This window comes from Haliotis asinina, chromosome 1 (genome assembly GCF_037392515.1).
Source record: "Haliotis asinina isolate JCU_RB_2024 chromosome 1, JCU_Hal_asi_v2, whole genome shotgun sequence".
Classification (NCBI taxonomy): Eukaryota; Metazoa; Mollusca; class Gastropoda; order Lepetellida; family Haliotidae; genus Haliotis; species Haliotis asinina.
The window spans coordinates 14,328,249-14,356,141 of NC_090280.1; the positions used below are offsets into that span (position 1 = coordinate 14,328,249).

General features: G+C 41.3%; 1 protein-coding gene across 2 annotated transcripts; it reads right to left on the reverse strand.

The window, feature by feature from the left end:
• Positions 1 to 3,979: 3,979 nt before the first annotated feature.
• On the reverse strand, positions 3,980 to 27,893 carry LOC137287257 (tetraspanin-18-like). 2 transcript variants are annotated; one of them, XM_067819492.1, is made up of 8 exons: positions 27,590 to 27,893; positions 12,001 to 12,076; positions 10,876 to 11,139; positions 10,259 to 10,333; positions 9,465 to 9,572; positions 7,982 to 8,191; positions 6,860 to 6,943; positions 3,980 to 5,933 (listed from the first exon to the last, which is right to left on the reverse strand). In XM_067819492.1, the coding sequence occupies exons 2-8, from the start codon at positions 12,058 to 12,060 to the stop codon at positions 5,856 to 5,858; spliced, it is 879 nt and encodes a 292-aa protein (XP_067675593.1). In that variant the 5' UTR covers positions 12,061 to 12,076; positions 27,590 to 27,893; the 3' UTR covers positions 3,980 to 5,855. The 2 variants fall into 2 exon arrangements, with proteins under 2 accessions (XP_067675593.1, XP_067675601.1); XM_067819500.1 differs by lacking the exon at positions 27,590 to 27,893 and having other exon boundaries at positions 12,001 to 12,604.

A 27,893-nucleotide genomic window follows, 5' to 3' on the forward strand; every position in this document is an offset into this window, starting at 1 on the left:
CCCTCCATCGACTTTCTTCATCATGACAGTATTTGCCTTTCAACGGTGCAGGTTCCCTCCATTATCTTTATCAACACTGACAAGAAAGAATGGCTTACATTGATCATGTGTGCGGATGTGCGCAGTACATTCACAGGGCTTTATTCTCGAAGAGATGTATTGATGGCGTGTACTGAAGTGTGGTACATTATAACAACATAGGAGAGACCAGGGGCTTGTATTGTGAACGCATACTGAAGTGTTTGGTATATTATACCAGCATACTAGAGAACAGTGGCTTGTATTGATGGCGTACACTGAAGTGTGTAGTACATTATACCAACATACTAGAGAACAGTGGTGTGTATTACTGGTGTACACTGAAGTGTGTGGTACATTATACCAACAAAAGACACAACACAGTGCATGAAACCTCTGTCCTATACAGATGAGGTCATCTGGTTGTGTGTCGTCAAAGAACATCGCAAGTAGAATTGGCACATGAAACCAGGCTTCTGCAGCGAGCATCACAAACTATGCTACATCAGTTTCTGCTTAATGTCAAGTCTACAGGTTTTGTGTGTTGACTATCGTAGTTTTGGTTGTGCGTTAAAAATGTTTACGTTTGCAGTAAATGGTGAAAAGCCACAAACGTTTGATGAATTAAAGAGATTCTGTATTCAGTGTGAAACTAGACCAGAGCTGACGAATTCCTTCACTAATTTCGTTCTGTAGACTGTGTATTCCACTTGGATATATTGCATTCCTTTTCACAGTTTGGATTTTGCTTTTATGACCTTTCGCATTTAAACATTTTGCCGTAGTATTACAAATCAACATAAAGGAAGAAGCGTGGATTTCAGTGTGAAATTACATTTGGATATGTGTATACATTGTCAGGATCAGTAAATGAAAGACTGGTGAAATCTGAGAGGCAGTGGCCTGGAGCAGCAGTTAGAGTTACCTTGCTAAGTTGTTAGCAAACATGGCATTGATCGTTCTTGGGGTTTCGGGATGGGGCAGTTTCCAGAAAACTGGCTGTACCTATCCATGGCTGTTTAGATTTGATATGCATCTTACCTTCTTGCCGTGCCAAAAAGGGAAGACGTGCCGCAGAGCACTTAGTTCGTGCCAGCTTCCAGCACTATTCTAATTTGAAGAACTGACACCATTCTGTTTTAAATTCATACGTTAGTGTAATACTTGACATTCGTGAGTGCACAGACATTACTGCTACCACGCCCACTTTGTAGTTTTATACCAATATAAACATGCACACGTGTTACAGTAAATTGTAAGTCAATACTTGATCTTGTGTGGTTGTTTATTGATTTGACAGATTACTTCTGTGCGTGTCTGTTTTGTTTGTACACCTTTCTATTACACATCGAAATAATGTAACACCGTTAAAAAAACATGACTGGTTCAGATTCCGTATCCCAGTTGCGTAGATCGATGTTCATGCTTTCCATCACTGGATTGTCTGGTATAGATTTCAATATTTACAGATCGACCATTTGTTTGAAAATATCCATGGTATTCCTTGTCCGATCGTAACCAAATATCCCAGCAGTGTAGTACTTTTAGGATGCTTGGATGGTATAGTTAATGATCCAATTTGATCCTATTTCTGCGTTTTTAACCTCGATATTTAATCATGTTACATCAAAATATGATGTCTACAGGCACGTAGCAAGCCATTTGTTTCAGTACGGAAGATTGCAAAGCTTTATATTTAGTTAGTTTTGAGTGTTGGTTGAGCTGTGATAGCAAATATCATACGTAAATTTTGGTAGCTATGGCAGCTACAATGGTTTCTTATTTATGATAATAAAAACACACAGTTGATTTATTTGAATTCGTAAACAAAAAACGATGACTTTGCCTTTGGTAGAGAAATCTGAAAATTTTCTTACGTAAAAAACCCCTTATTTCACCTATTTACCAAAGTACACAGCAAATGCCAGTGTGTATTCCTTATGTAACGAAATTCCGTTGGTATCCTCAAAACAGTTTCGGGCCATAAGTGTTTTCAGGCTGCATGCGACACAGAGATTACATCTTCCTTGCAGTAACTCGCGCTTGATGGTGTAAATACACGTGTTATTTGTCATCATTCCCTGGGTGGTCAATTAATGATTTTTTAACAGGTATAATTAGTAGTAACACCACTTCGGTTACTCAACAAAGGTTCCCATTTGGCATTTCTCCTGTCTGGAGTAAATACTCAAAATTATAAATTAAGGTCTGTAATGGCAAATGTATTGTATGTTATGTAATATGTGCATGTAAGTGATGCAAGAGGTTTTATCAGCTGAGTTACAAAAGCAAACATCGATCAAAGGATTAACCGATAACACACTGATTGATTAATTACTTTTATCTTCTAGCGGATCTGTCAAAAGGCAGAGTGTGTAGATGACAACACCCTGTCGTAAAGTGTGAAGCAAAAACAACATCCTCCCTTCAAAGAATTAACCACCCTTGCGTTGATTGATTGATTGCTCATTATTGGTTAACTAAATTACTTAGAATAGTGGACATCATACAATTAGTTGCCAGGTGTGCTATCTTGGGAGACCAATGAGAGGTTTATCTGGTTTTCACCAACGAAAGACGTGAAACGATGTGTTACTTTTTCGCAAATGAGACAGTTGTAAGACACGCGACACAGAGCAGGATTATTTACCAGCTGCAGATGAATGGAATACGATTTCTTTTACGTGGATATTGATGGATACACTCCTGAACAAGGTAGTAGCCTGACATTGTTGCTATAAAATTAGTCTGTTTTACATTCATTATTTGCATTTTGTTTTAATTTATTTATTGTAGCATTCAGCAGAATCTGTATGACAGAAAACAGACACTAGATCGCGTATGTGTGTGAAATAGGATCCACATTGGCAATCTATACAATGTATAAATGTTGCTGTTATGTTAGAAATTTACTATGAGTATAAGCAGATCGTGTGTTTTTTTGTTAATTTTCAGAATCATACAAATATGACAATAAACTAATTAGGGTTATGAGACAAAATATAGAGACGTACATTGGCTTCGTTATTTTTCCGTCCTAATAGTTTTTTACCATTTCTATCACTGGCAGATGATTAACCTTCAAAGTGTTTCATTTGTTTTCATAATACATTTGTAATGAAGTAAAAAATGACTTCGCCTCAGTTGATCTGTCTATAATTAAACTATCAGTTGCGCCTACGGACTGCGCAGCAGGGGTCACGAACCAGTCACGAATTCTGGGATATGATCCGGGTACTCACGGGAGAAAAACAATAACAAAAGTTTACACCAGTCCACGGAAATTGCTCCGCATTAGTGCCCCTTTAAATCTACTATGCTGCCAAATGGGGTGATTTGTATCAAGATGTTCAGCCTCTGGAATACAAGTACGAGATCTATCTGATGCAGCTGGTCACGTGTAGAAGACGCCCAGGTCACGTGCTGACATCGACACGCATGTTCGGGTACACTCAGTATATATATAATAAATCAGTATTGTTTAGCCTGTAGCTGTTATCTTTCATTTTTCTCACGGACCTATGAAAATACAAAGGACCACACAAACCAGTGACTAACGGCTCCATACCATGTTTACATTCTCTAGCGAAACGTGTGGGGTGTTTGGGAACCACATCTGAACGAGTCTTGTCTGAAAGTCACGTCTCCAAGATTGTTTTCAAGAGGCTTTTAGAAGTTGCGAATTGAGTCAGGAAAAAACATATGGTTGAACACCTTCATTCAAATGTCTAAATTCCCCTCAAGAACATACTGTCTCTAAATAATCCAATCTGCAGTACACAATCAAGTGTTTGGTATCAAGGTTAAGAGTTCCATATTATTGTGTTGTCAGTCGGGTTGCGATGATCGCCATTGATCCAGTAAGTCAAATCTTACGACCACCATCGCTTGCTTACACCCAGCTCTAGCCCGCATCTCCCGTTGACGTTGAAAGTATTATTGACATATAAAGCAAACTGAGAAAATATGGACGCGTTTTATTTATTTTACAGTATAAAAAATAACAACAGAATGTAAAAATATATTGAATAATTTCTGCATAATGGAAAGTCGTGATGTGATATAAACACCACGTTTCGTCATACGAAGGAGAAATACAGCGCCGGATAATGCTGTGTGATGGATTCGTAATAAATTTAGTTTCCTGAAATCAGATATTCAGTATCATAGTTCTGAAGACCTCCGAGTCTTTCCAATCCTTATATGGCGATGGGCGATGTTGATTTGGATGATTCAGTTCATGGTATATACACATATATCACAGATACCGGGGGATCTCACGTCGGTACGTGTATAGTAGAGGATACAGAACTGTGGAAACAAACACTTCCTGTGATACAACAGTATAATACATAAACAAGGTTAACTTTGTTTAATTTATGATTGTTTAAATCCACTCTCAGAAAGTCAATAGAACCCGTCGGAGGTTTGAAAACAACCGAGTGTGGACCAGTGTTTGATATTATGGGCATGGACATCCAGCAGCAGGATACAACATGCATCACCAGACATACAAAAGTGTATGACAGTCGATTCTCAAACTGATATCCGTCTCATATACGATCATATAGCTTTATCCCAGTACACAAGCGACATTGTACATTGTTTTCTGATACGTTACTCCCTAGAAATATAGAAATTAGAATGAAAAAGATCCAAAAAATAGGATTTCAAACATTCGACATAAAAACCCGCCTGCAAAAGTCGATCAGGAAACCTTAAAATATGTCTGTTTCATTTGTTCACATATAACAGGAACTTGTTGTATCTTTACTGGTTATGCGAACTTAACTCGGGCATAACAGGAACCTGCTTAAGTACCTTGGACATGGTTACATCTGGGTCCCGTCTGCACGAGCGATCAGTTATGGGAAAACGTGCTTATGGATAATTTGTTAATTGTTTATATTAGCGAATTAGTAAAACTATATTTTATATGCAATATACAGGTTACATTAACCCTAGTGAAACGGGTCAGATAACAAGCATAAATAGAATTGTTGAGTAACGACATACATCGTGCAAATCACGTCCTTCGATATATGACCGTAACCGCACAATAGCGGGGACGCTTGGTCGACAGTCCAGCTCTCTGATTGAAGAGCAGTCACGGCGTTTAACATGTGCCAACACGACTCCTGTACAGCTTTTTCAAATAACGTTCTGACAACAAGTGATATATATATTTGATCACGTCTCAGCCGGGCATATGTCGTGAAAATCGCATTTATTGGTTTGTACGCCGAACTTCTAGCTACACTGTCGGCGGTCTGTTCCTTATCGACTTTGGATCTGACAGCCCTGTGAGCAACAATCCACATCGTCATTGTGAGATGTGCAATAATCCGAGTCACCGTGCCAAACCTTTCCATCCTGGCTGCCTGTTGCGACTAGCAGTAGTTGCTTGACAACACGTCTAAGCCAGAATCACCAGTAACGCTTGATTGAAGGTTTGGTTTGGTTGTTGCTCAACGCCGTTCTCAGCAATATTCCAGCTATTCTTAGCGAAGTTTAAATAACCGAGGTGGGAGCAGGCAATCCAGTGATTAGCTGCAGGATATAGAATCCAAAGACACGAGTCAACCAAGTCAGCGAGTCTGACCACCAGATCCCGTTGGTCGCCTCTTAACGTAACATAAGGACAAACATAAGTAAAACTGAACAACCAGCCAGAGTGCACTTTCTGAACCCGGTCTTTGTGTCTGTCCCTTTCTAGTGGACACACGGGCACTCATTTGCACTTGTCAGATCGTTAATGAATGCTGAAACGTTGATGAAGCAAAGAACGTAATGACGTTGCTGTTCATGATGATGACGGTGACGTTGTGGTAGTTGTATTAGTAGTCGTAATCATAATCATCGTTTTTCCTCTTCTCCTTACAGCAGACTATGCAGGCGAAGATAATCATCAGGAGCTGCGGAGGAAAACAGTGAATGAGTGAGTGAGGGGGTCTTCCCCCCGCTTAAAACAGTAGTCTCTATCTTAGATCAGCATTTTAAATAACACTGAACAAATACAGCCTGACTGTATCAGGATCACCCAAACCCTCTGTTGTATTTTTCATCTTAATCTGTAAAATACAGGCAACATAATTAATAAGAACAACTCAGATAAGGACAAACGTTATTGATAAACTGCTTCTGTATTCGGATGAATAAAAAAAATGGTGAATCAGATAAGGACAAACTTTACGGTGAACAACTTCTTTATTCGGGTGACGTGATGTTTCGATACAGATTCTTGTATACTTGCAGATACTTGCTTGACAGCCTTACAAGAATCTGCATCGAAAGTTTGTCCTTATCTGATTCACCAACTTCTAGACATGTCACTCAAAGAAATGAATTAAACTGGTATTCGAAGCCACTGTTGCAGCTCATCGTAGGTCTTCAACGGTTCTGTGCCCCTCCACACACGCCACCCCCGACCCCCAACACCCATTTCCCACCCCATATCCTCAATCCCCCAAACCCCCAAACCTAATGAGGGTGTGGTAATTGCGTGACAAAACCAACCCTACGTGATGAGGAGAATTTCCTGCTATGTGCGGAATTGAACACATTCACCCAGGCTCTAGTATTAATATTAATGTTGATTACAACTGAACATGTGTCATCAGACAACTTGAAGTGTGAAGGGCATTTGAATGTGTGTGTGTGTGTGGTGTGTGTGTGTGGTGTGTGTGTGTGGTGTGTGTGTGTGTGTGTGTGTGTGTGTGTGTGTGTGTGTGTGTGTGTGTGTGTGTGTGTGTGTGTGTGGTGTGTGTGTGGTGTGTGTGTGTGTGTGTGTGTGTGTGTGTTGTGTTGCCTGTATTGTACAGTACACGGTTTTACACCTTACCTCCACAACAATGACACCCACGCCGACGCCGATTATGATGTTGCTGTTGTCGTTGATGATGTCCCAGATAGCTTGGTAACAGCCCTGGAAGACAAGTAGCCACAGTGAACACATCAGGGCATCAGGACATCACGCGTGTTAGATGCATGTGGGTACTCAGCCGACTAGTGCTGGGTTCGAATCCCGGACTTGTCAGTATTACGGTTCTACACGACTCAGCACCATATCCATACATGCAATGATCTTGGGCTAACAATATCGATATTCGAAGATGTCGTCGACAGGAAAAATATCAGTGATGATCAATATGAATCATAGATAATATCATACATAAAATGATGCGATAAAATGACGTTTAGCTAGCTTACCAAATACACAAAGGCAGGTATTTATTCATGGCTTGCTTCTAAACTATGTTCAAGAGTGAGTGAGTGAGTTCAGTTTTACGCCGCTTTTAGCAATATTCCAGCAATATCACGGCGGGGGGACGCCAGAAAATAGGCTTCACACATTGTACCCATGTGGGGAATCGAACGCGGGTCTTCGGCGTGACGAGCGAACGCTGTAACCACTAGGCTACCCCACCGCCCCCATGTTCAAAAATCCTGTCTGTCAATGAAAGAGTTATTAGACTACCTTGACTTAGGAAGAGACTGTTGTTATGCTACCATGTTCATGGTAGAGACAGTTGTTATGCTACCTTGTCGATGTTAGAGTTTTTACAAAATGCTGTATATTGTCTATCCATGATAGAGTTGTTACACTACCTTGTCTATGTTAGAGAAAGTTTTGACACTATACTGTATATTGTCTATCCATCATAGAGTTGTTACATTATCTTGTCTATGTTAGAGAGAGTTTTGACACTATACTGTATAGTGTCTATCCATCATAGAGTTGTTACACTACCTTGTCTATGTTAGAGAGAGTTTTGACACTATACTGTATAGTGTCTATCCATCATAGAGTTGTTACATTATGTTGTCTATGTTAGAGAGAGTTTTGACACTATGCTGTATATTGTCTATCCATGATAGAGTTGTTACACTACCTTGTCTATGTTAGAGAGAATTTGTACACTATACTGTATATTTTCTATCCATGATAGAGTTGTTACACTACCTTGTCTATGTTGGAGAGCGCTGATGTCGGATTAGAGGCACACGCGAACTCTGAGGGCAGCTGTATATTGGGGAAAGTTCCATTCAGTTTGCAACAGGCGATGGGAACTTCAAGGGTGATACTGGTGTTTGTTTGCTTTGGTGTGTAGTTTTTATTCCACTTCTTTGCACCCTGAAACTCTGTGTAGTTGTCTACTCCGCAGCATTTAAACTGAAACAAAAAACTCTTGTAGATACCAATATTGGGTGAAGTACACATACAGACATGCACGCGAACACACGTATGAAGATACGTACGAGCGCGCGCACACACACACAACCACTGTAGACACGAACTAGGTACTTCCATGTTTCTATAAGTGTTGTAGTATACACATTTGCCTGTATCAAAGTTTTGTAGTAAAGCCAGATGGTTAAAGTGCACCATGAAAGTGCTGTAGTTGTAGACCCTATAGCACACAGTGTTGCAGTATAGTGCTGCAGTAGGCGCGTCTGTACCAGCGACACTGTTATATCACAGCGTTGCAGTATAGTGCTGCAGTAGGCACGTCTGCAGCAGTACACTGTTATATCACAGCGTTGCAGTATAGTGCTGCAGTAGGCGCGTCTGTACCAGCGACACTGTTATATCACAGCGTTGCAGTATAGTGCTGCAGTAGGCGCGTCTGCACCAGTACACTGTTATATCACAGTGTTGCAGTATAGTGCTGCAGTAGGCACGTCTGCACCAGTACACTGTTATATCACAGTGTTGCAGTATAGTGCTGCAGTAGGCACGTCTGCACCAGTACACTGTTATATCACAGTGTTGCAGTATAGTGCTGCAGTAGGCACGTCTGCACCAGTACACTGTTATATCACAGTGTTGCAGTATAGTGCTGCAGTAGGCACGTCTGCACCAGTACACTGTTATATCACAGTGTTGCAGTATAGTGCTGCAGTAGGCACGTCTGTACCAGTACACTGTTATATCACAGTGTTGCAGTATAGTGCTGCAGTAGGCACGTCTGTACCAGTACACTGTTATATCACAGTGTTGCAGTATTGTGTTGTGTAGTTCTGCAGCATAAGGATGTAGTAAAGTGGTGTAGCATAGTGTTGTAGAAAACTAACATATGGTACTGGAGCAAATATCTGTAGTACGCTGCTGTAGTATAACGATGTAGTATATTGACACACGGTACTGTAACGTAGTACTGTAGAAGGGAAACTAGACCCTTCTGCACACAGTCTGTGAGCCTGAACCACACTGACATAGCTCCTGATAAATGTTCGAACAGTTCGTTACAGATTGTATGCGTCTCAATAGATTAAACGTTTGTAGCAATAGTCATATTGATAAAACAGTGGACAGCCCTTTCTAAATACTCAACATTGAAGTCATGAGACTATTAGAGTAAGCTACAGTGTCGTCACAGGCCGTAATGCTACAGAGCTTTTGTGGATAGAAAGAGTGTGGCAGATTTGGGCATTGTGGTACTCACATTGACCATAGCGAAGTTCCACCCGAGGGACACCAGGTCGGTGCTGTTGAAGCCTCCGTAGCTGTCTGTAATTGATGTCTTCATTGGTCCCTTGATGTTGTTATCTACCTACAAAACACAAGTGCAAGATGTTACCTCACAAGCTCGGTGTGGTAAGCCCTGATGGCGACGCCTAAGACCTACAGCTTGTGTGGAAACCACTACCGGTAGAGTGATGGCATACCTAGAAACATAACCAGGTCGTAACCAAGACTCGGCAGGCGAGTTTCTGGAGATACCACAATGCCATTTTAGAAAGTGGTCAAATGCAACATATATCATATTTGGGATTTCCCTTGCTTATTAAGGTACAAATTCTGGTACTTTTGTGCGCTGGCGATTAGATGCCTGACTCTGGAGGTGCGGGTTCGAATCCCGGATACTAGAATGTGTACTTTATTAAGAAAGTGAAATCCCAAATATGACATATGTTGAGTTGCTGGAGAAGCCAGGGGACACAACTCTGCATTCTACAACTGTTCCAAAAAATGTCCCTTCAACAAATAAAGAGTGATTTGTTTTTTATTTGTTTGTTTGCTTCTTTATTTGCGTTTGTTCCGAAAGCTCAAGAACATCTGTGGCATTACGAGGTGAAAGACAAGGGTCAGTCTGACCGTATGACAAAATAGTTCATGGAACATTAACAGACAGGACGTCCAGATGAAACAGCTGTATTAAACCTGTCAGACTTATCAAATGAGAACTCTCGAAATCGAACAAGCATGTGGAATCAAGGGAAGTAACTCTGGGCGTACCGTGTCTCTAATGGTGAAGAGAAGGATGACAAAGAGCACTTCTGCTAGGACGATGAGGCTGATGAGGACTGCGTACTGGAAATATAACACGACATATGATGCAGTACCCCCTGCTGTTTCTACACATGAACATAAAACGTTCGTGATCATAATCATATTAACGAAACTGTATTTGTTAGAAACACACTCAAGACCAATTTCCTATACTGGAAAGGCGTGCAAGAAACATGCTAAGAAGTGCTTTAGGTTATAGACCAAGCGTTTCTTTTTCTTAAATATGAAAGTTTACAATCCGATTGGACTTTCCAGTTGCAGCACAGCGAGGTTGTGGATCAATTCTAACCCATGGAGTCATTGGTATGAAGAGTGTCCACCGACCTAGTTCCACCTGACTTGGAATTGGTCCCCACGACCTGTGCTAGTCGGAAACGACTCACTGATTTGAACTGTCAAACACGGCAACCTGATTGTGATGTGTCACCGTATCCGGGCTGTGCTGGGTGGTGCTCATGACGTCCATAACTGGTTTATCCTCGCCATGTTAGCTGCATACATACATTACATCGATGCAATATGGTATACATCATCATACACGTACCACGTGCACATAAACTCACCACTATCAACATACAGCGGACTTTGCAGCAGCCGCCGACGCAGCCGAAGATGCCGATGATGAAGAAGAAGACGCCAAGGAGGATGAGGGCGAGGGTGGCATCCTTAAGGTAGTCGCCGAGGTTGAAGTTGGAGAGATCCACGGAGTCCCCTGCCTGTTCCATGAAACGCTGAAGGGCTGTGTATAGATCCTGGAGGTATGGGTCCAGAATCCCCGACCCGAACCTCACGATACATCCCGCCACAAGGAACACCAGCCCGATCACCTACACGGATACAAACGGGTCGTTAGAACGGAGCTAAACAGTATGACTCATGGGAAAACTGATGAAAATAGTTTAAATCTTAGGTTGAAATGTTGTTTCCCGTGAACACTTTCGTAAAACCTTTAAAATCCTCTACGTAAAAATGTGTTGTCGGTTTCAATCGTATAGGCGTGAAAAGCGTAGATTTGCCATCTTGCCCATCGCATGTTGCTAAAGGATTAAAAAACTAGAAACCAAATTCAAGACACTGAGGCTTATATTTTCTCGATAACAAATCGTACATATTATATTTTCTCTCAATGTTTTCACTAATAGACATGAACACGATGTTGTCTGGTACTAGAAACTGCAATAAACATCTACGATTTCGCAGTTTGCAAGTAGTGAGACAGTATTTTCTTATGTTCACAATTTGGATAGGATGGATGAAGTGTCATGCAACTGTCATGTGACTGTCATGCCTCGGATAACGTCACGTCTGACATGACATCATGCAGATCTCGAAACAAGTTGTTTATGTTTGTTTATGAGGGGCTGAAGAGTTCAGTCAGGTTGTACAGCTTGTGAAGTCAGCTGGTCCTGATGGTCGTCTGACGGGTCTTTGTTGTCGTATGGTGTGGACCAGACAGTCGTTGGCATCAGATCGTTAGTTTAACATCGCAACAATTATCGCTGTGGCACTTCCCGTATATGGTATTACTTGGTCCCCGTAACTCGTATCGCGCACATCACATCGTCTAGTTATCGTGGTCGTTCACATTTATCGTCGTATATCGCCCAGCACCTTGGATACTCCTTACCACAATAACACACATATTTCACATGCAGGGGCAATAACTAACTGTTGATATGCATACATACCGCAAAAATACCGTTGATGATAACCAGAAAGATCCGACTGCATCCGACTAAAACACCCATGGCTCCGTCTGTCTACCTGAAGGAATGCAACAAAGAACGACAGTGTCGAGATAACTTTCGGTGGCCCTTCCTGGTCACCCGGCCTAATCTACGTCGGCACGTCAGCTGCTACATCATTAGGTCATAAATGGCAGAGCGGTCCACACACACTTTTCGATAATGTTCAGCATTTGGAATAAGTTGAGGAGTAATCTAATTTGTGCTTCTAAGCGTACATTAACCACAAAGCATGGCTACATTCAGCGAGAGAGATGGAGAGAGAGATAGAGATGGAGAGAGAGATGGAGAGAGACATGGAGAGAGATGTGAGAGACATGGAGAGAGACATGGAGAGAGAGAGAGATGGACAGAGAGATGGAGAGAGATTGACAGAGAGAGATGGACAGATAGATGGAGAGAGAGATAGGAGGTGGGGAGATGAAGCGAGAATGTAAGCACAGGTTCACAAAATGGAGACAGACTTTGAGAGAGAGTGAGAAAAAGATGATAACAACATTATCAAATCCTCTACCCGCCGCCGTTATCTCGGGCACTACAATGCAATAATCTCACTATCTCCGTTACCTAACAAGGACGGAAGGAAAAACAGTCTGAGATAAGAGGTTAAACAAGTTAAACAAGACAGCTAATGTCAGTATTATCTGATAGAAGCGTCGAAAACTAAACCCTGCTCATAAATTGTGAGAAATCGATATACCTTTAATCAAATTGGAAATGTTATTGTGCACCATGAACTAAGAAAGTACCAACACAATACCCCGTCGGCAGTAAGGAAAAGATATTTGTCAGCGAGCATGTTAATTACCACATTGATTATGCATAACAGTCCTACCCAAATAACTTTCCGTATTTCCTCTAATGAGCGCGGGGCCTCTAATAAGTGCCGATCTCCAATAATCGCCGGGGATGAAGCAACTCCCAAAGAAATAAGCGCCGAGTGCGCCACATGTTTACAATGGAATTTTCAACTGAAAAAAACCAATAGAATATATATACATGTTCAGCCAATCAATGATGAATGTCTGTTTCGAGAACGTTAATTACTGTGCAAAAAGTCAATTGGCCGGCCTTTGTTGTGTCGAAAAGGGGATATACTGACGCCGGATTAGAGGGCGTGTGAATGATCATAAATTAACTAGCTTCTGTCAGGACCAAATTCAAGCTCCAATATGGAGAGCAAGCCGGATTGGAGGTCACCAATAAGCACCGGCCCCATACTGTCTGAGAGTTTGCTGAATTAAAAAGAACCAGGACATGTATTAGAGGAAATACGGTAGTTGTCATGATGTTTGATGGTTCCTTCCTTAAACTGTGGGTGTGTTTATTAGTATCGAGTATACTTCTTTTGTTGTCTTGTTTCAGTCGTTTCCTCGGTTTCAGATTTCTTGTATGTTCAACTCCTCAGGAAAACGTACCTTATCCTGAAGACAAGGACTGGCACAAATTATTACAACTTATAATACCCTCATCCTTTGATTTACATGTATGTTGGTTCATAATGAATACATTAACGACAGTAGGGAGTTGTGTTTAGATTGTTGCTTGCAAGTCACATACATTGTGGACTTATGGCCTCAAACCACAGAAAAACTCCAGGTTCTTGAGAGGCATTCAGAAGTATGACACAACGTTTTAGCGCAATTCCTTGCCCTTCTGTCGGGTGTATTGTAACAAACAAGGTACATCAATGATTACCTAACCTCACACATAAGTGTCGTTCTCTGAGTGGCTAAGCGCTCTTCTAATATTTTCAATGCACCCCACATGCAAGTGAGGTACATTTCAATGTATCCTGCTGCCAGTGACAACGTATTCGGTACTTCGTGGTAATACTTTCTTATCTCGAATAACATTTGAATCATGCATGATGCACGGAAATTGCCGACCTTGCCGAATTGCAAATCTAAGGAAGGGAGATAACTCCCTGCAAAATCTAGCGATGGCTACGAAACGATTTGCCTCGCATTAAAATAAGTAGATCAATATTGACAAAACGTTCAAAGGTTCCCTGTGAATATTAAGAATTAAGTTGAATTGGGCTTTACTTCATCTCGGGATTATTCCAACCATACAGAGACGAGATCAGGTTTGCATTTGTTACCGTTCTAATCGTCCATGGTCCAAAACGTTTTGTTTCAAAAACATATGTTTTCATTTCACTACCATTTTAAAAAAAGTAAGTGTCAAAGCACCAAAATACAGAAGCAAGCAGTTGGGTATTCTCTTTACAAAACTACAATTGATGATACAGGTCAACTTCCCTCATGTAATATACGATAAGATGCCCGCTCACACGGAAAAACAGGTTCAGGTTTCTCGCTTGCAACATAATGGGAGTCCCATGCAGTCGCAAAGTCCACACTGTGAAGCAAACTATTCTGGATGGTGAACACTTCGTCGAAAGAGACACACATAGGAGGTCAATCTCCATCTGTTTTCAACTGATAGTCATGAGAAAGACGGCTGTGGCCAATACGACATCGTCGTAAAACTACTTCATCACGTTTTGAGAGGCAACCCAAGTAGGTATAACCAATTGTTAACTTCAGTTTAAGAGTATTTCTTCCTACCTTGGTGTCCCGCCATTTTTACATAATATCACGAGTATAGCTTTTGATAGTGGGTTTGCAGTCACTGTACGGGATCAGCAGTATAGATATGGTTCTTGTCAAGATCTGCTTTAGCTGCAGCATCGACCTTTGTCTTACCTACTATGCTGGCAACGAGCAGAGGACGATGTCATATTGGCCAGTAGAAAGATCGTTGTAAAGTTCTAAAATGTTTAGGATGATAGAGTGACTTGAAATAACGTTCAGAAGTGCTCGAAAGCAAGATAATGAAACTGTGGAAACGATGAAATTTTCGAGTGGTTCTGGTTTTTCATATAGGTCAAAGCTGTGAAGGGAGCTTTGACCTCAGCAGTGAAGATGGAACTGTTGTCTGGGATTCTAGAGGCGACAGTCTTGGATGCAATGACTGTAGCACTGGCACCTTGGCCATCATACGTGGATCTTCTGTGAAAATGGATCTATGGGTGTTATACTTGGAACGCAGCTGGTTGGAACACTAAAGGGTTTGTTGCTGACATTTTGAGCATTGTGAGGCTAAGATCAATCTGTGGCTTCACTATATGCCAGGGTGGCGAAGACAGAAGCCGGTAAGGTGCTATGATATTGAGATCGATTTTTGCTGCAGATATGTGGGGTTGAACTCTGATTCCAAGTGGTGGAGCCAGGCAGTTTAGAGAAGACAGATATGTGGGGTTGAACTCTGATTCCAAGTGGTGGAGCCAGGCACTTTAGATATGTGGGGTTGAACTCTGATTCCAAGTGGTGGAGCCAGGCACTTTAGAGAAGACAGATATGTGGGGTTGAACTCTGATTCCAAGTGGTGGAGCCAGGCACTTTAGAGAAGACAGATATGTGGGGTTGAACTCTGATTCCAAGTGGTGGAGCCAGGCACTCTGGAGAAGCGACTTTCATGCAGATGGTTGAAAACCCAAATGTATGCTGGATTGGACTCATTTCAGCGAGGAATAGCATTTACAAGTGATTAGTTCTGATAACCTTGACGCATACCTTGAAATCAATGATTTTGTAGAATAGCCAGAGGTTTAAACGCTGTCGACAGATACAGTTAACCTAAAACTTTATTATGTGTCATGATGTTGATAAGTAGGAAACGAGGCTAATCTTATCCCAATACATTTATACATGGATGAGAGACATTTCCATCTAAGAGCATCAATATAGTTTACTCCTAACGAAAGCCATAGGCATGGGACTTTAAACCGGAATCTTTGAGGGTTTTTCCTCATTTATTGCAACTTAACAGTTTCAAGAGTGTTCACAATCGAGGTAAGAGAGTCTAAAACATATTAGACAGACATGATTAATGAGAGGTGCTCTTTTCCGTAATTAACCCCTGGGTTCTTATAGGAGGTCTTAAATGGCACACATTTGACACATATATATTTAAAACACGATCGATCTTGAGCTCGGCCATATTTATCCTGCAAATTCTTACACAGAAGTGACGGAGAAATAAGTAAACTAAGGTGTTTATCTCAGTACTGGTCCGTGTTCATCTGCACCAAGCATTACTTGCACTAGCTGTAGTTGTCGGTACAACTTTGGACAACTGTAACTCGAGATACCTACTGTGTGACTATATGTCTACCAGGTTCTATATATACATATATATATACAGCCATGAGGAAGTACTTGTGAGTGTCGTCGCATTCTTCACTGCCGCCTCAGTCACATTTCATCAATAACTTCCTTGTTGCAGAGAAGGTTTTAACTGACTCTCCTTGTGGTAGCTAGGTCACTTACTGACTCTCCTGGTAGTAGCTATAATACTGACTGACTCTCCATTGGTAGTAGCTATAACACAGACTTACTCTCCTGATAGTAGCTATAACACAGACTGACTCTCCTGATAGTAGCTATAACACTAGCTGATTCTCCTGGTAGTACCAATAACACAGACCTTCCTGGTAGTAACTATAACACTGACTGAGTCTCCTGGTGGTAGCTATAACATACTGAGTCTCCTGGTAGTAACTATAACACTGACTGAGTCTCCTGGTAGTAACTATAACACATACTGAGTCTCCTGGTAGTAACTATAACACATACTGAGTCTCCTGGTAGTAACTATAACACACACTGAGTCTCCTGGTAGTAACTACAACACTGACAGACTCTCCATTGGTGGTAGCTATAACACTGACTGAGTTTCCTGGTAGTAACTATAACACAGACTGAGTCTCCTGGTGGTATCTATAACACTAACCTCCCTGGTAGTAACTATAACACTGACTGAGTCTCCTGGTGGTATCTATAACACTAACCTCCCTGGTAGTAACTATAACACTGACTGAGTCTCCTGGTGGTATCTATAACACAGACTGAGTCTCCTGGTGGTATCTATAACACTAACCTCCCTGGTAGTAACTATAATACTGACTGAGTCTCCTGGTGGTATCTATAACACAGACTGAGTCTCCTGGTGGTATCTATAACACTAACCTCCCTGGTAGTAACTATAACACTGACTGAGTCTCCTGGTGGTATCTATAACACTAACCTCCCTGGTAGTAACTATAACACTGACTGAGTCTCCTGGTGGTATCTATAACACAGACTGAGTCTCCTGGTGGTATCTATAACACTAACCTCCCTGGTAGTAACTATAACACTGACTGAGTCTCCTGGTGGTATCTATAACACAGACTGAGTCTCCTGGTGGTATCTATAACACTAACCTCCCTGGTAGTAACTATAACACTGACTGAGTCTCCTGGTGGTATCTATAACACTAACCTCCCTGGTAGTAACTATAACACTGACTGAGTCTCCTGGTGGTATCTATAACACAGACTGAGTCTCCTGGTGGTATCTATAACACTAACCTCCCTGGTAGTAACTATAACACTGACTGAGTCTCCTGGTGGTATCTATAACACAGACTGAGTCTCCTGGTGGTATCTATAACACTAACCTCCCTGGTAGTAACTATAACACTGACTGAGTCTCCTGGTGGTATCTATAACACTAACCTCCCTGGTAGTAACTATAACACTGACTGAGTCTCCTGGTAGTAACTATAACACAGACTGACTCTCCTTGTGGTAGCTATAACACTGACTGAGTCTCTCGGTTGTAGCTATAACACAGACTGAGTCTTCTGGTGGTAGCTATAACACTGACTGACTATCTTGGTGGTAGGTATAACACAGACTGACTCTCCTGGTAGTAGCTATAACACAGACGGAGTCTCCTGGTAGTAGCTATAACACTGACTGACTCTCTTGGTAGTACCAATAACACAGACTGACTCTCTTCGATGTAACTACGTGAATAACCGTAAAGGTGGTGTTAACTCACCTCACGCATTCAAGCACTGACGTGCTCATACACTTCAATGTGGTGATGCATTTAATGCAAGAAAATAACTGTAGCATTTTGTTACAGTTAAATCACGTTTCGAACGTCATCTTCACTGAATCAGACCCACCTCGTACACTGAGCTAGCTCAGTGGGTAAAGCGTTCGCTTGTCATGAGGAACACCAGGATTCGATATATAGCTAAAATATAGGTCGGTAATCACTGAACAAAGCAAGACACACGTTCTACATAATCTGACAAGCTTTGATGTTGACTGAAGGTATAGAATGTCCCAGCAAACTGCACTAATATCAAGCGGTATGTGTACACACAACGCCCAGATTCAACCTCTACGTGATGGGCAAACATACGAACAGGTCAGGTAAACGTGTGGTCCGTCACCATTGATCGGTATTAAACATGAGATGTATACTGTAACTCCAGGGCTGTGGTTTCTACGCCAACAACTGCGGATATCAAACATACTGATAAAATATCAGTCGTAAATATACCAATATCCCTAACTTATTTTTTCCAGTATGGAATGATAACCGAACTCGTTGATTTCAAGTGTATATTTCAGTTATCCCAGCACACAAGCACATGTACGTGTTATTAATATTTTACTTCTGTGACAAAGACTGACACCAGCCCGATAAACATTGCATGGAAAAATCGTTTCGCCCCAGACAAACCTGATCTGACCTGGTCGGCTTGAAAACTGAAATGATGCGACTATATATGCGAATATATATGTCCGCACACGTACAATGTCATACACATGTTCACTGGTCGCGGACGTCTTGCAGGAATGTTTCAAAGTAAGATTAAAATAACATTTGGTTATTATATATATATATTTTATGTCCATTTTCAGATTGATCAGTGGGGTTTGCAATAACCAAATGTTATTTTAATCTTACTGTGAAACATTCCTGCGAGACGTCCGCGACAAGTGAACATGTGTATGACATTGTAGGTGTGCGGACATTGTGTGCATGTTTTAGTGGCATTAGGAGAATCAAGTAAGTCGGTATTGTTTTTTGTGCCTTGTGGGTGACTGGTATAAAATGTTTTAGTGGAATTAGGAGAATCAAGTGAGTCGGTATTGTTTTTTGTGCCTCGTGGGTGACTGGTATAAAATGTTTTAGTGGAATTAGGAGAATCAAGTGAGTCGGTATTGTTTTTTGTGCCTCGTGGGTGACTGGTATAAAATGTTTTAGTGGAATTAGGAGAATCAAGTGAGTCGGTATTGTTTTTTGTGCCTCGTGGGTGACTGGTATAAAATGTTTTAGTGGAATTAGGAGAATCAAGTGAGTCGGTATTGTTTTTTGTGCCTCGTGGGTGACTGGTATAAAATGTTTTAGTGGAATTAGGAGAATCAAGTGAGTCGGTATTGTTTTTTGTGCCTTGTGGGTGACTGGTATAAAATGTTTTAGTGGAATTAGGAGAATCAAGTGAGTCGGTATTGTTTTTTGTGCCTCGTGGGTGACTGGTATAAAATGTTTTAGTGGAATTAGGAGAATCAAGTGAGTCGGTATTGTTTTTTGTGCCTTGTGGGTGACTGGTATAAAATGTTTTAGTGGAATTAGGAGAATCAAGTGAGTCGGTATTGTTTTTTGTGCCTCGTGGGTGACTGGTATAAAATGTTTTAGTGGAATTAGGAGAATCAAGTGAGTCGGTATTGTTTTTTGTGCCTCGTGGGTGACTGGTATAAAATGTTTTAGTGGAATTAGGAGAATCAAGTGAGTCGGTATTGTTTTTTGTGCCTCGTGGGTGACTGGTATAAAATGTTTTAGTGGAATTAGGAGAATCAAGTGAGTCGGTATTGTTTTTTGTGCCTCGTGGGTGACTGGTATAAAATGTTTTAGTGGAATTAGGAGAATCAAGTGAGTCGGTATTGTTTTTTGTGCCTCGTGGGTGACTGGTATAAAATGTTTTAGTGGAATTAGGAGAATCAAGTGAGTCGGTATTGTTTTTTGTGCCTTGTGGGTGACTGGTATAAAATGTTTTAGTGGAATTAGGAGAATCAAGTGAGTCGGTATTGTTTTTTGTGCCTCGTGGGTGACTGGTATAAAATGGGGTCGTACACTGATAAAAAAACAGATCATAATTTCTTTTTGTTGAATTATTATTACATACACAAATGCATTGCCAGTTGGACACTGACATCCTGAACAAATACGTCTCGTGAAAAGAAATTACGTTGACTGGCTTCACCACTCACACAAATAAATTGTTGTACCAGTAAATATTCCTTAGTAACTAATCACACGCGTTCTCATCCCAGAGGTATTAAATGATTGCCCCCATATGCACCTGAAATAAACACGTCCACCTGTGTAAAGGCAATGTGTGGTCACAACTAGAATGGAGTGAAGATATTCACATTTCTGTTCAGCATGGTCGCACGGAGACAGTGGTATGATGTGCTCAACTCCACAAACAGAAAGGCGTATCCATACTTGAAAGAAATAAGGCTTTATATGACTGTATCGATGGAAATCGGATTTCAATGAGTATGGTCCATATGTGTTATGTACTGTGTTGGTGGTAAATAACATGTTAATAATCCTTGACATGTCAGATAACTCACTGCATTCATTCACAAGTCGGTCACTGACAACGTACGTCAACACCATCACGGACTCATCACACCTGACACCGGGGGCGTTAACCCCGCAACAAGTGAAACTATGTCCACGCAATATACTCATATGTGCCCGCGCGCGCGCGCGTGTGTGTGTGTGTGTGTGTGTGTGTGTGTGTGTGTGTGTGTGTGTGTGTGTGTGTGTGTGTGTGTGTGTGTGTGTGGGGTGAGAGTAAATGTGTGGGTGTGTGGGGGGTGTGTGGGGGTGGGTGTGGGTAATTACAGGGTAGTGATTTGGAAGCTTATGAACGATGTTGGCACTCATAGTAGGATATGTGCCATGTTTACACATATATCTAGTGAGTATACATAGTATTATCACATATGTCCAGTAGGGTATGTACCATATTACCCCGATGTAGGATATTGTAACATGTGGCTTCATACATACAATATATATTCATGAAGAAAAACAGTTTTGAAGACAGCAATGTTTCATTGCCTCGACAGTCACCAAGCACACATATTCCTCTAAAACAGATAATCCGTTTCTAATATGTACAAACATAATTGTCTAAATATATCACTCCAATCTAATATATCCGTAGACGGTAAATATTGATTTGTATCCCCAAGCGACAGATCGAACAAGTGCAAATATAACACAATGATTGATCTGTTCAGTGTTTTGATTATGTTTACGGCACAACCCCCGGGTGACGGGATCAGGGAGGGCCAAGTTGGAAGGGGAGGATGGAAGGGGTTGTCAGTTGTAACCAGATAAGTACAGAGGAAATCTGTCGACTCTTCTGACGTACAACAAATTTAATATGTAGGGGTAGTGACTGAGATTTATCACCAGCAAACTGTGAGCAGATAGACAGATGTCACTGATATGCCGCCATAGGTAATAGCTATATATAGAATATGAACAGTTTCGCGTCAGGCGACAAACAATTACTTTCTTAATACAAATTGTGTGAAGGTCTTTTTCCTTTTACTGTCAAAGGGAATGTATTCCGTCGGATAATTAAGGCTTGCTATTCTAACGTTAGGTCTATTTTCCATAATACCTAATCTGATTCAAGACATCTTTCATTGTCAGAAAGACAAACCGGTTGGACACAAACTCCGAAACAGTTTTCTCCAGTGGTCTCTTTACAATATATGAATGTAGTGACGAAAAGAAATAACGCGACACATGCTCATTTATTCTCAGTTAATTGACGCATATGGCCATATCAAAAGTCGAAAAATGAAGTTAAAGTTTATACATTAACTGTAAGTTTATTTCAGAGTAGGGTATTTGGTACATAGTATACAAGAGTCGTCAAGTACACTTTGCTTTAAATGTACTATATTGTATACTGTTTTGTGACTCAAATTGTAGCTAAGTAATGTATGTTACGGCGAAAGCGATTCTTCAATATACGGACTCTAAGAGAAGGCATCAAAGATGAATTTTCCCTCTTCCTTCCTTTGAGGATATTCTGGTGGTAAAAAACTCAAATAACTGTCATGAATATCAAAAATGATTTGCAGCCGATATCTTCAAGAACCATATCCGCGTCATTTCAAACTACATTGTTGAGTTTGTGTGATGTTCACTAAATACAAATGTTAGGAGGCAAAAACATTTTTAGAACTCGGCATTTAAACTATCTGAAAATGAAGCATTCAAATGTGTTCGTGTCTTAAATGGATTCTCATGAACATGAAATGTAAAGTGCATTACTGCCTTTATGTCACAGTTCTGAAATAATGAATTCTCAAACAAATAGTACCTATTTCACTTCAACAGACAGAATACATTCAGTCAACTTTAATAATCCTTTCAAATCTGGTGTGCCGAGCAATGATATTGCTGAATTATTCCCAAAAGCCCAAATCACTCGCTTCCTCACTTCTCTTAAGAAGTATATTCCCACTTCATAATTCACAGGCAGCCACAACCAGGATACAGAAATAAACTGACCCTAGAGAAATGAATTATATTGTCACAGGGGTTTCTATATTTCCCTTACACTCAGTTAGACACAGAAACATATTGGTAGCAAGGTGTCACACAGTATTTGATCATACTTTGAGCGATACTGAGGATGTTCATTCATAGTTCTGTCTCCTAAGAACTCTGTGGCACTGGGTGGGTCAAACAAGTGACGTACATCCTTGACCATACGCTTTGACAGGCCTAGTTCAAACATGGACAGGGCAGAAACATGCAATCTTTTAGGATCCGTCAGACCTATTTTCACATTTTAACCCATGTATTCCATTATAAACTTTAAAAAGGCATTCACAAGACTTCGTAAATTACAAACCGGCGACAAACAGTTTAAATCTCTCAGAAGATTTAATTAACTCTTTGTTTAGTTTCCTTGATGAGCAAATGAAACGCTTATCATAGCAAAGTACTACGTTTTTCTCCGGGGTATCCATAACGAAAATAATATAGTGCTTGTCCCTTAAAGTGTGTATAGTATATGCGGCGATGTACGTTTAAAATGAACAAGCAATTGGATATATTTCATTTATTCCAGTGACAAACACGTGCTGTTTAAATCTTATGCAAAAGGGTCCACTAAAACGGACAACAGGAAGAGCAGAGCGCGGCGACACAAATGCACCCTTCTACTGAGATGAAGGCCGCCATATAGATGGAACATTGCTGAGTTCGGAACAAAACTAAACTCGCTCACTACTGAGAATGAGTGAGTACATGTTTCATATTGATAAACCACATCACAGAGGACCTATTACATTCGATGTACGGTCAGTAATCTCCAGACAACGGGTACAGTGTCTCGATGTCTAGGTAACGAAATATCAAAAAACATTTGTGATTAGTGTGTGGTGTGTGCAAGGGACTGATCATCATTCCGGTGGCTTTAGGGTTCGATGCATGTGTTATGTCGGGATATGTACAATCGCATCACGGCTTTGGTGTCAAGATATGCATCACATCCCCTTCTTTAGCAACAAACTCGTGCATCCCATCACGGCCTTGGTGTCAAAATATGCATCGTATTTAGGCGGGAGACGGAAACCTACAGAGATAGTAACAGATAGCGGAGATTCAGAGACCGATAGTAGACCAGACACGTCCACACCCAGCGTTAGAGGAGACCTACAGAGATAGTAAGAGATGGTGAAGATTGAGAGGTCGATGACTGACAGGACACGCCAACACCCAGTGTTCGAGGAGACCTACAGAGATAGTAAGAGATAGTAAAGATTGAGAGATCGATGACTGACAGGACACGACAACACCCAGTGTTCGCTCGGCAACTTCATGACTCATGTGCTGCAGTTTACAATGTCCAGCCCTGAGGTAACCAGGTGAAGATCTCCAGCTGATTGTAGTCCAGGCTACCCACGAACTGGTCATAAAGTTAATGCACCCATCAGCACAACACGTCACCCTGCAGTCTAAATAGCATCATAAATAAACATAAGTACCACTCGCGTTCAAACCTAGTCTGTCACATTGCAGGTTCAATGAGTCGTCGCAACCAAGACTGATCGTGAACGTCGACTGAATGTACAGAAGGGTCAAGGAGTGAACAGTGTTTAATGCCGCGTCAGCTATCTTGACCGGATGATCAGGCTCAGTAACTTGGTTGATATCATGTTATCGTACACCGATGGTGCTGATCATTGCTCATAATATCAATCACTGGTTTTATTGTGTATATGCCGTCGTCATATATCTCTGAATATTAATGACTGGTGTTAAACAGCAAAATCCGTCAGAAATTAGAGGTAGGTCAGGTTGGGAAAGTCTCTTATTTGTTAAATTCTAGTCTGTTTCATACACTCATAAAATACTGAGGGAAACAAATAAAGGAACACAGAAAATATAAGTGTTCCATTAATATTTCCCCCTTTTCATCACCAGCTTTGAATAGCGCTGTGGAGGGAAGGAAATCTGAAATGACCATGACACTGCCATGAAGTAGTGTTCCCTTATGTGTTTCCGTCAGTATATTTACCGTTCCAGAATAATATTTATCTTAAATGCATAGAAACCGATGACATAGATATATTCGAGGTTAGCATAAACACTGGTACTAGTATAGGGAAGTATAAATATGGCGTCATCTCATACCTGTTTAACAAAATCACAGTCGAAATAATGACAATACATCGAAGGCAACAGATATGCAAAAAGTAACATCGAAAGTCGTAAGTCTGTGCTTTAGCTATGTATTAGCGTTACGGTCACCTTAAGGCAATGACAGTCATAAGTTCGTAAGTCTATGCTTAAGTAATGAAGTTACGTTCCCTTTAGCGTAACAATTGTCGTAAGTCCATGTTTAAGTATTGAAGTTACGACCCCCCTCAACGCAAGAATAGCCGTAAGTCAATGCTTAAAGACTGAAATTAAGTCCACCTCAGCGCAAGGATGGACGTAGGTTCATGCTTAAGTATTAGAGTTGCCGTCAAACTCAACGCTGCGATCGCTTTGTGGAACGGTCGCTACGTCATTTGTGCGACGCTGTACAAGAATAGCCCAGTACAATTTCCAACATTAACGTGTCCATAACACCGAAGGAAATGAGGCCTGACCTGCCAACAGTTTTTGTGGGACAGATCTTCGAGAGCCAGATGGTATATTTTGCCTAATTTTTTATCTCTTTCCACGACTGGACGCACCCAATCATAAGCATTGATTAGTCCAACATTCCACCCTATACCCCCGACTGCTAACATATTAGGGTGTGTGATTGCCAGTTTCAACTAGATAGTGTGCAGTCACAGTTCACCGACGACTGAAATCCACATACTCTTTCATCTCAACCGGTCTTTCTCCTCCATACAACCACCCGTATGTCTGCCCGAACAATAGGCATAGAAACACCGGAGTTTTAGACAACATTGGCCTGTGACAGCAGAGCAGGGTAGTGTAAGGGCCCGCTATGAGCCTATGACATATTTGTAAGGTGATTCATGTAACAGATAAGGTAGAGAGGGCAGGAGGCCTTGCAAGCAGGTAGCTTCCTGGTCCTAAATCGGGGGAGCATAAGAGGTGTACCTGATATGCTTTTTCGGGTAGCAGAAGAGGTGCAGACAGAGCTGCTCATAAAAAGCATGGACACCTGCATACTTGACTCTGTCTACACACCTGCGGGTATTGCTCCGAGCTAAGGAAGCAGACACGTCAAGTCTCACTCCCAGCTAATTACCTGTAATGTCAAATTCCGCTCCTCTCGCCTGTAGTAACACACAGACCTTACACTCACTGGGAGTACCTGGAGAGTACATGGGTGATGTTGAAGGAGTGTATGGGTAATATTTATACTTGGGCACATAGGTGGTATTGATATCGGGATGCTTTGGTGATATTGATATCGGGGATGCATCTGTGATATGGATACTTTGGGAGCATCTGTGATATTGATAACGGGGTGTACTCGTGATATTGATACTAGAGGTGCATCTGTGATATTGATAACGAGGGTGTACTCGTGATATTGATACCGGGGGTGCATCTGTGATATTGATAACGGGGTGTATTTGCGATATTGATACTAGAGGTGCATCTGTGATATTGATAACGAGGGTGTACTCGTGATATTGATACCGGGGGTGCATCTGTGATATTGATAACGGGGTGTATTTGCGATATTGATACTAGAGGTGCATCTGTGATATTGATAACGAGGGTGTACTCGTGATATTGATACCGGGGGTGCATCTGTGATATTGATAACGGGGTGTATTTGCGATATTGATACTAGAGGTGCATCTGTGATATTGATAACGAGGGTGTACTCGTGATATTGATACCGGGGGTGCATCTGTGATATTGATAACGGGGTGTATTTGTGATATTGATACTAGAGGTGCATCTGTGATATTGATAACGAGGGTGTACTCGTGATTTTGATACCGGGGGTGCATCTGTGATATTGATAACGGGGTGTATTTGTGATATTGATACTAGAGGTGCATCTGTGATATTGATAACGAGGGTGTACTCGTGATATTGATACCGGGGGTGCATCTGTGATATTGATAACGTGGGTGTACTCGTGATATTGATACCGGGGGTGCATCTGTGATATTGATAACGGGGTGTATTTGTGATATTGATACTAGAGGTGCATCTGTGATATTGATAACGAGGGTGTACTCGTGATTTTGATACCGGAGGTGCATCTGTGATATTGATAACGGGGTGTATTTGTGATATTGATACTAGAGGTGCATCTGTGATATTGATAACGAGGGTGTACTCGTGATATTGATACCGGGGGTGCATCTGTGATATTGATAACGGGGTGTATTTGTGATACTGATGCTGTGGGGCATAAGGGTGATATTGACACTGGGGTACACAGGTTCTGCTGATACCGGGGATGACTTGGTGATATTGATACATAGAGTGCCGGTGTGATGTTGATACTGAAGGGAGAATGTGTGATACTGACGCTCGAGCACATGGCTGATGTTGATACCAGGTCACATATGTGATATTGATACTAGGGCCTGTGGGTGATATTGATACAGATAGATGCATTGGTCATGTTGATACAGGGCCATCTGGGTGATCTTGACATAGCCAGGCACTTGAGTATTATTGATACTGGGGCACATCAGTGATCAGTGGTCATATTGATATCAAGGGATACATGTGGTATTTTGATGGGACTGATAGCCTTATATTTCCTAGTCGCTGTCAGGCGATATTAGATATATCTATTTACAGTAACCGGCAGGTGGGACGGTATATACTAAATATACCCTAGCTGTTGTTACAGGCGCAGCACTTTGACATAACCACGTCGACACAACGGGGTAAATATCACTGTTATATCTTTAAACCATTCATCGAGTTAAAACAATCACACGAGATAACTACACAATATGTTTCATCAGTACAAATACGATAATGCACCCCCTACATCTGTGGTAGCATCTCAGCTATGGGAGGAACACCCTTTCCCAGAATGTACACCCCCAGGTATACTTGCTACAGTTGATGTATGTTATACCTGGACATAGTTGACGAGTAGAACATACGGGTTATACAGACGTACTCACCTACAGCTGTGTAGTACTCTCCAGTATGTGTGTTATGTACCTGTCACGGAGTCTACTTCACCTGTAATGTCCCCAGCTATACTCACTGATCCTTGTCGTATCATATCACATGACACACCCACTGAATCAGGTCAGCCGGTGTCACGTGGTCGCGTGATATCAGAAGGACGCTATAAGAAAAGCATATCTTACTGTTGGTATATCGTGACGGGTATGTCAAGGTGCTTCTATTTGAAGCTATGATGAGCACTTTTCGCAGAGCGTGACAGAAGGTGTTTGCTTGAATTACGCAAACCAGTACACT

Bases quoted from the DNA above. Each gene is read 5' to 3' on its own strand.
- LOC137287257 (XM_067819492.1), bottom strand. From the start codon at position 12,060: ATGGGTGTTTTAGTCGGATGCAGTCGGATCTTTCTGGTTATCATCAAC. The intron at 8,192-9,464 runs GTGAGTACCACA...TTTTTGTTTCAG, and splicing joins GGAACTTCGCTATGGTCAAT to TTTAAATGCTGCGGAGTAGA. The intron at 5,934-6,859 runs GTAAGGTGTAAA...TTTCCTCCGCAG, and splicing joins TGGGTGTCATTGTTGTGGAG to CTCCTGATGATTATCTTCGC.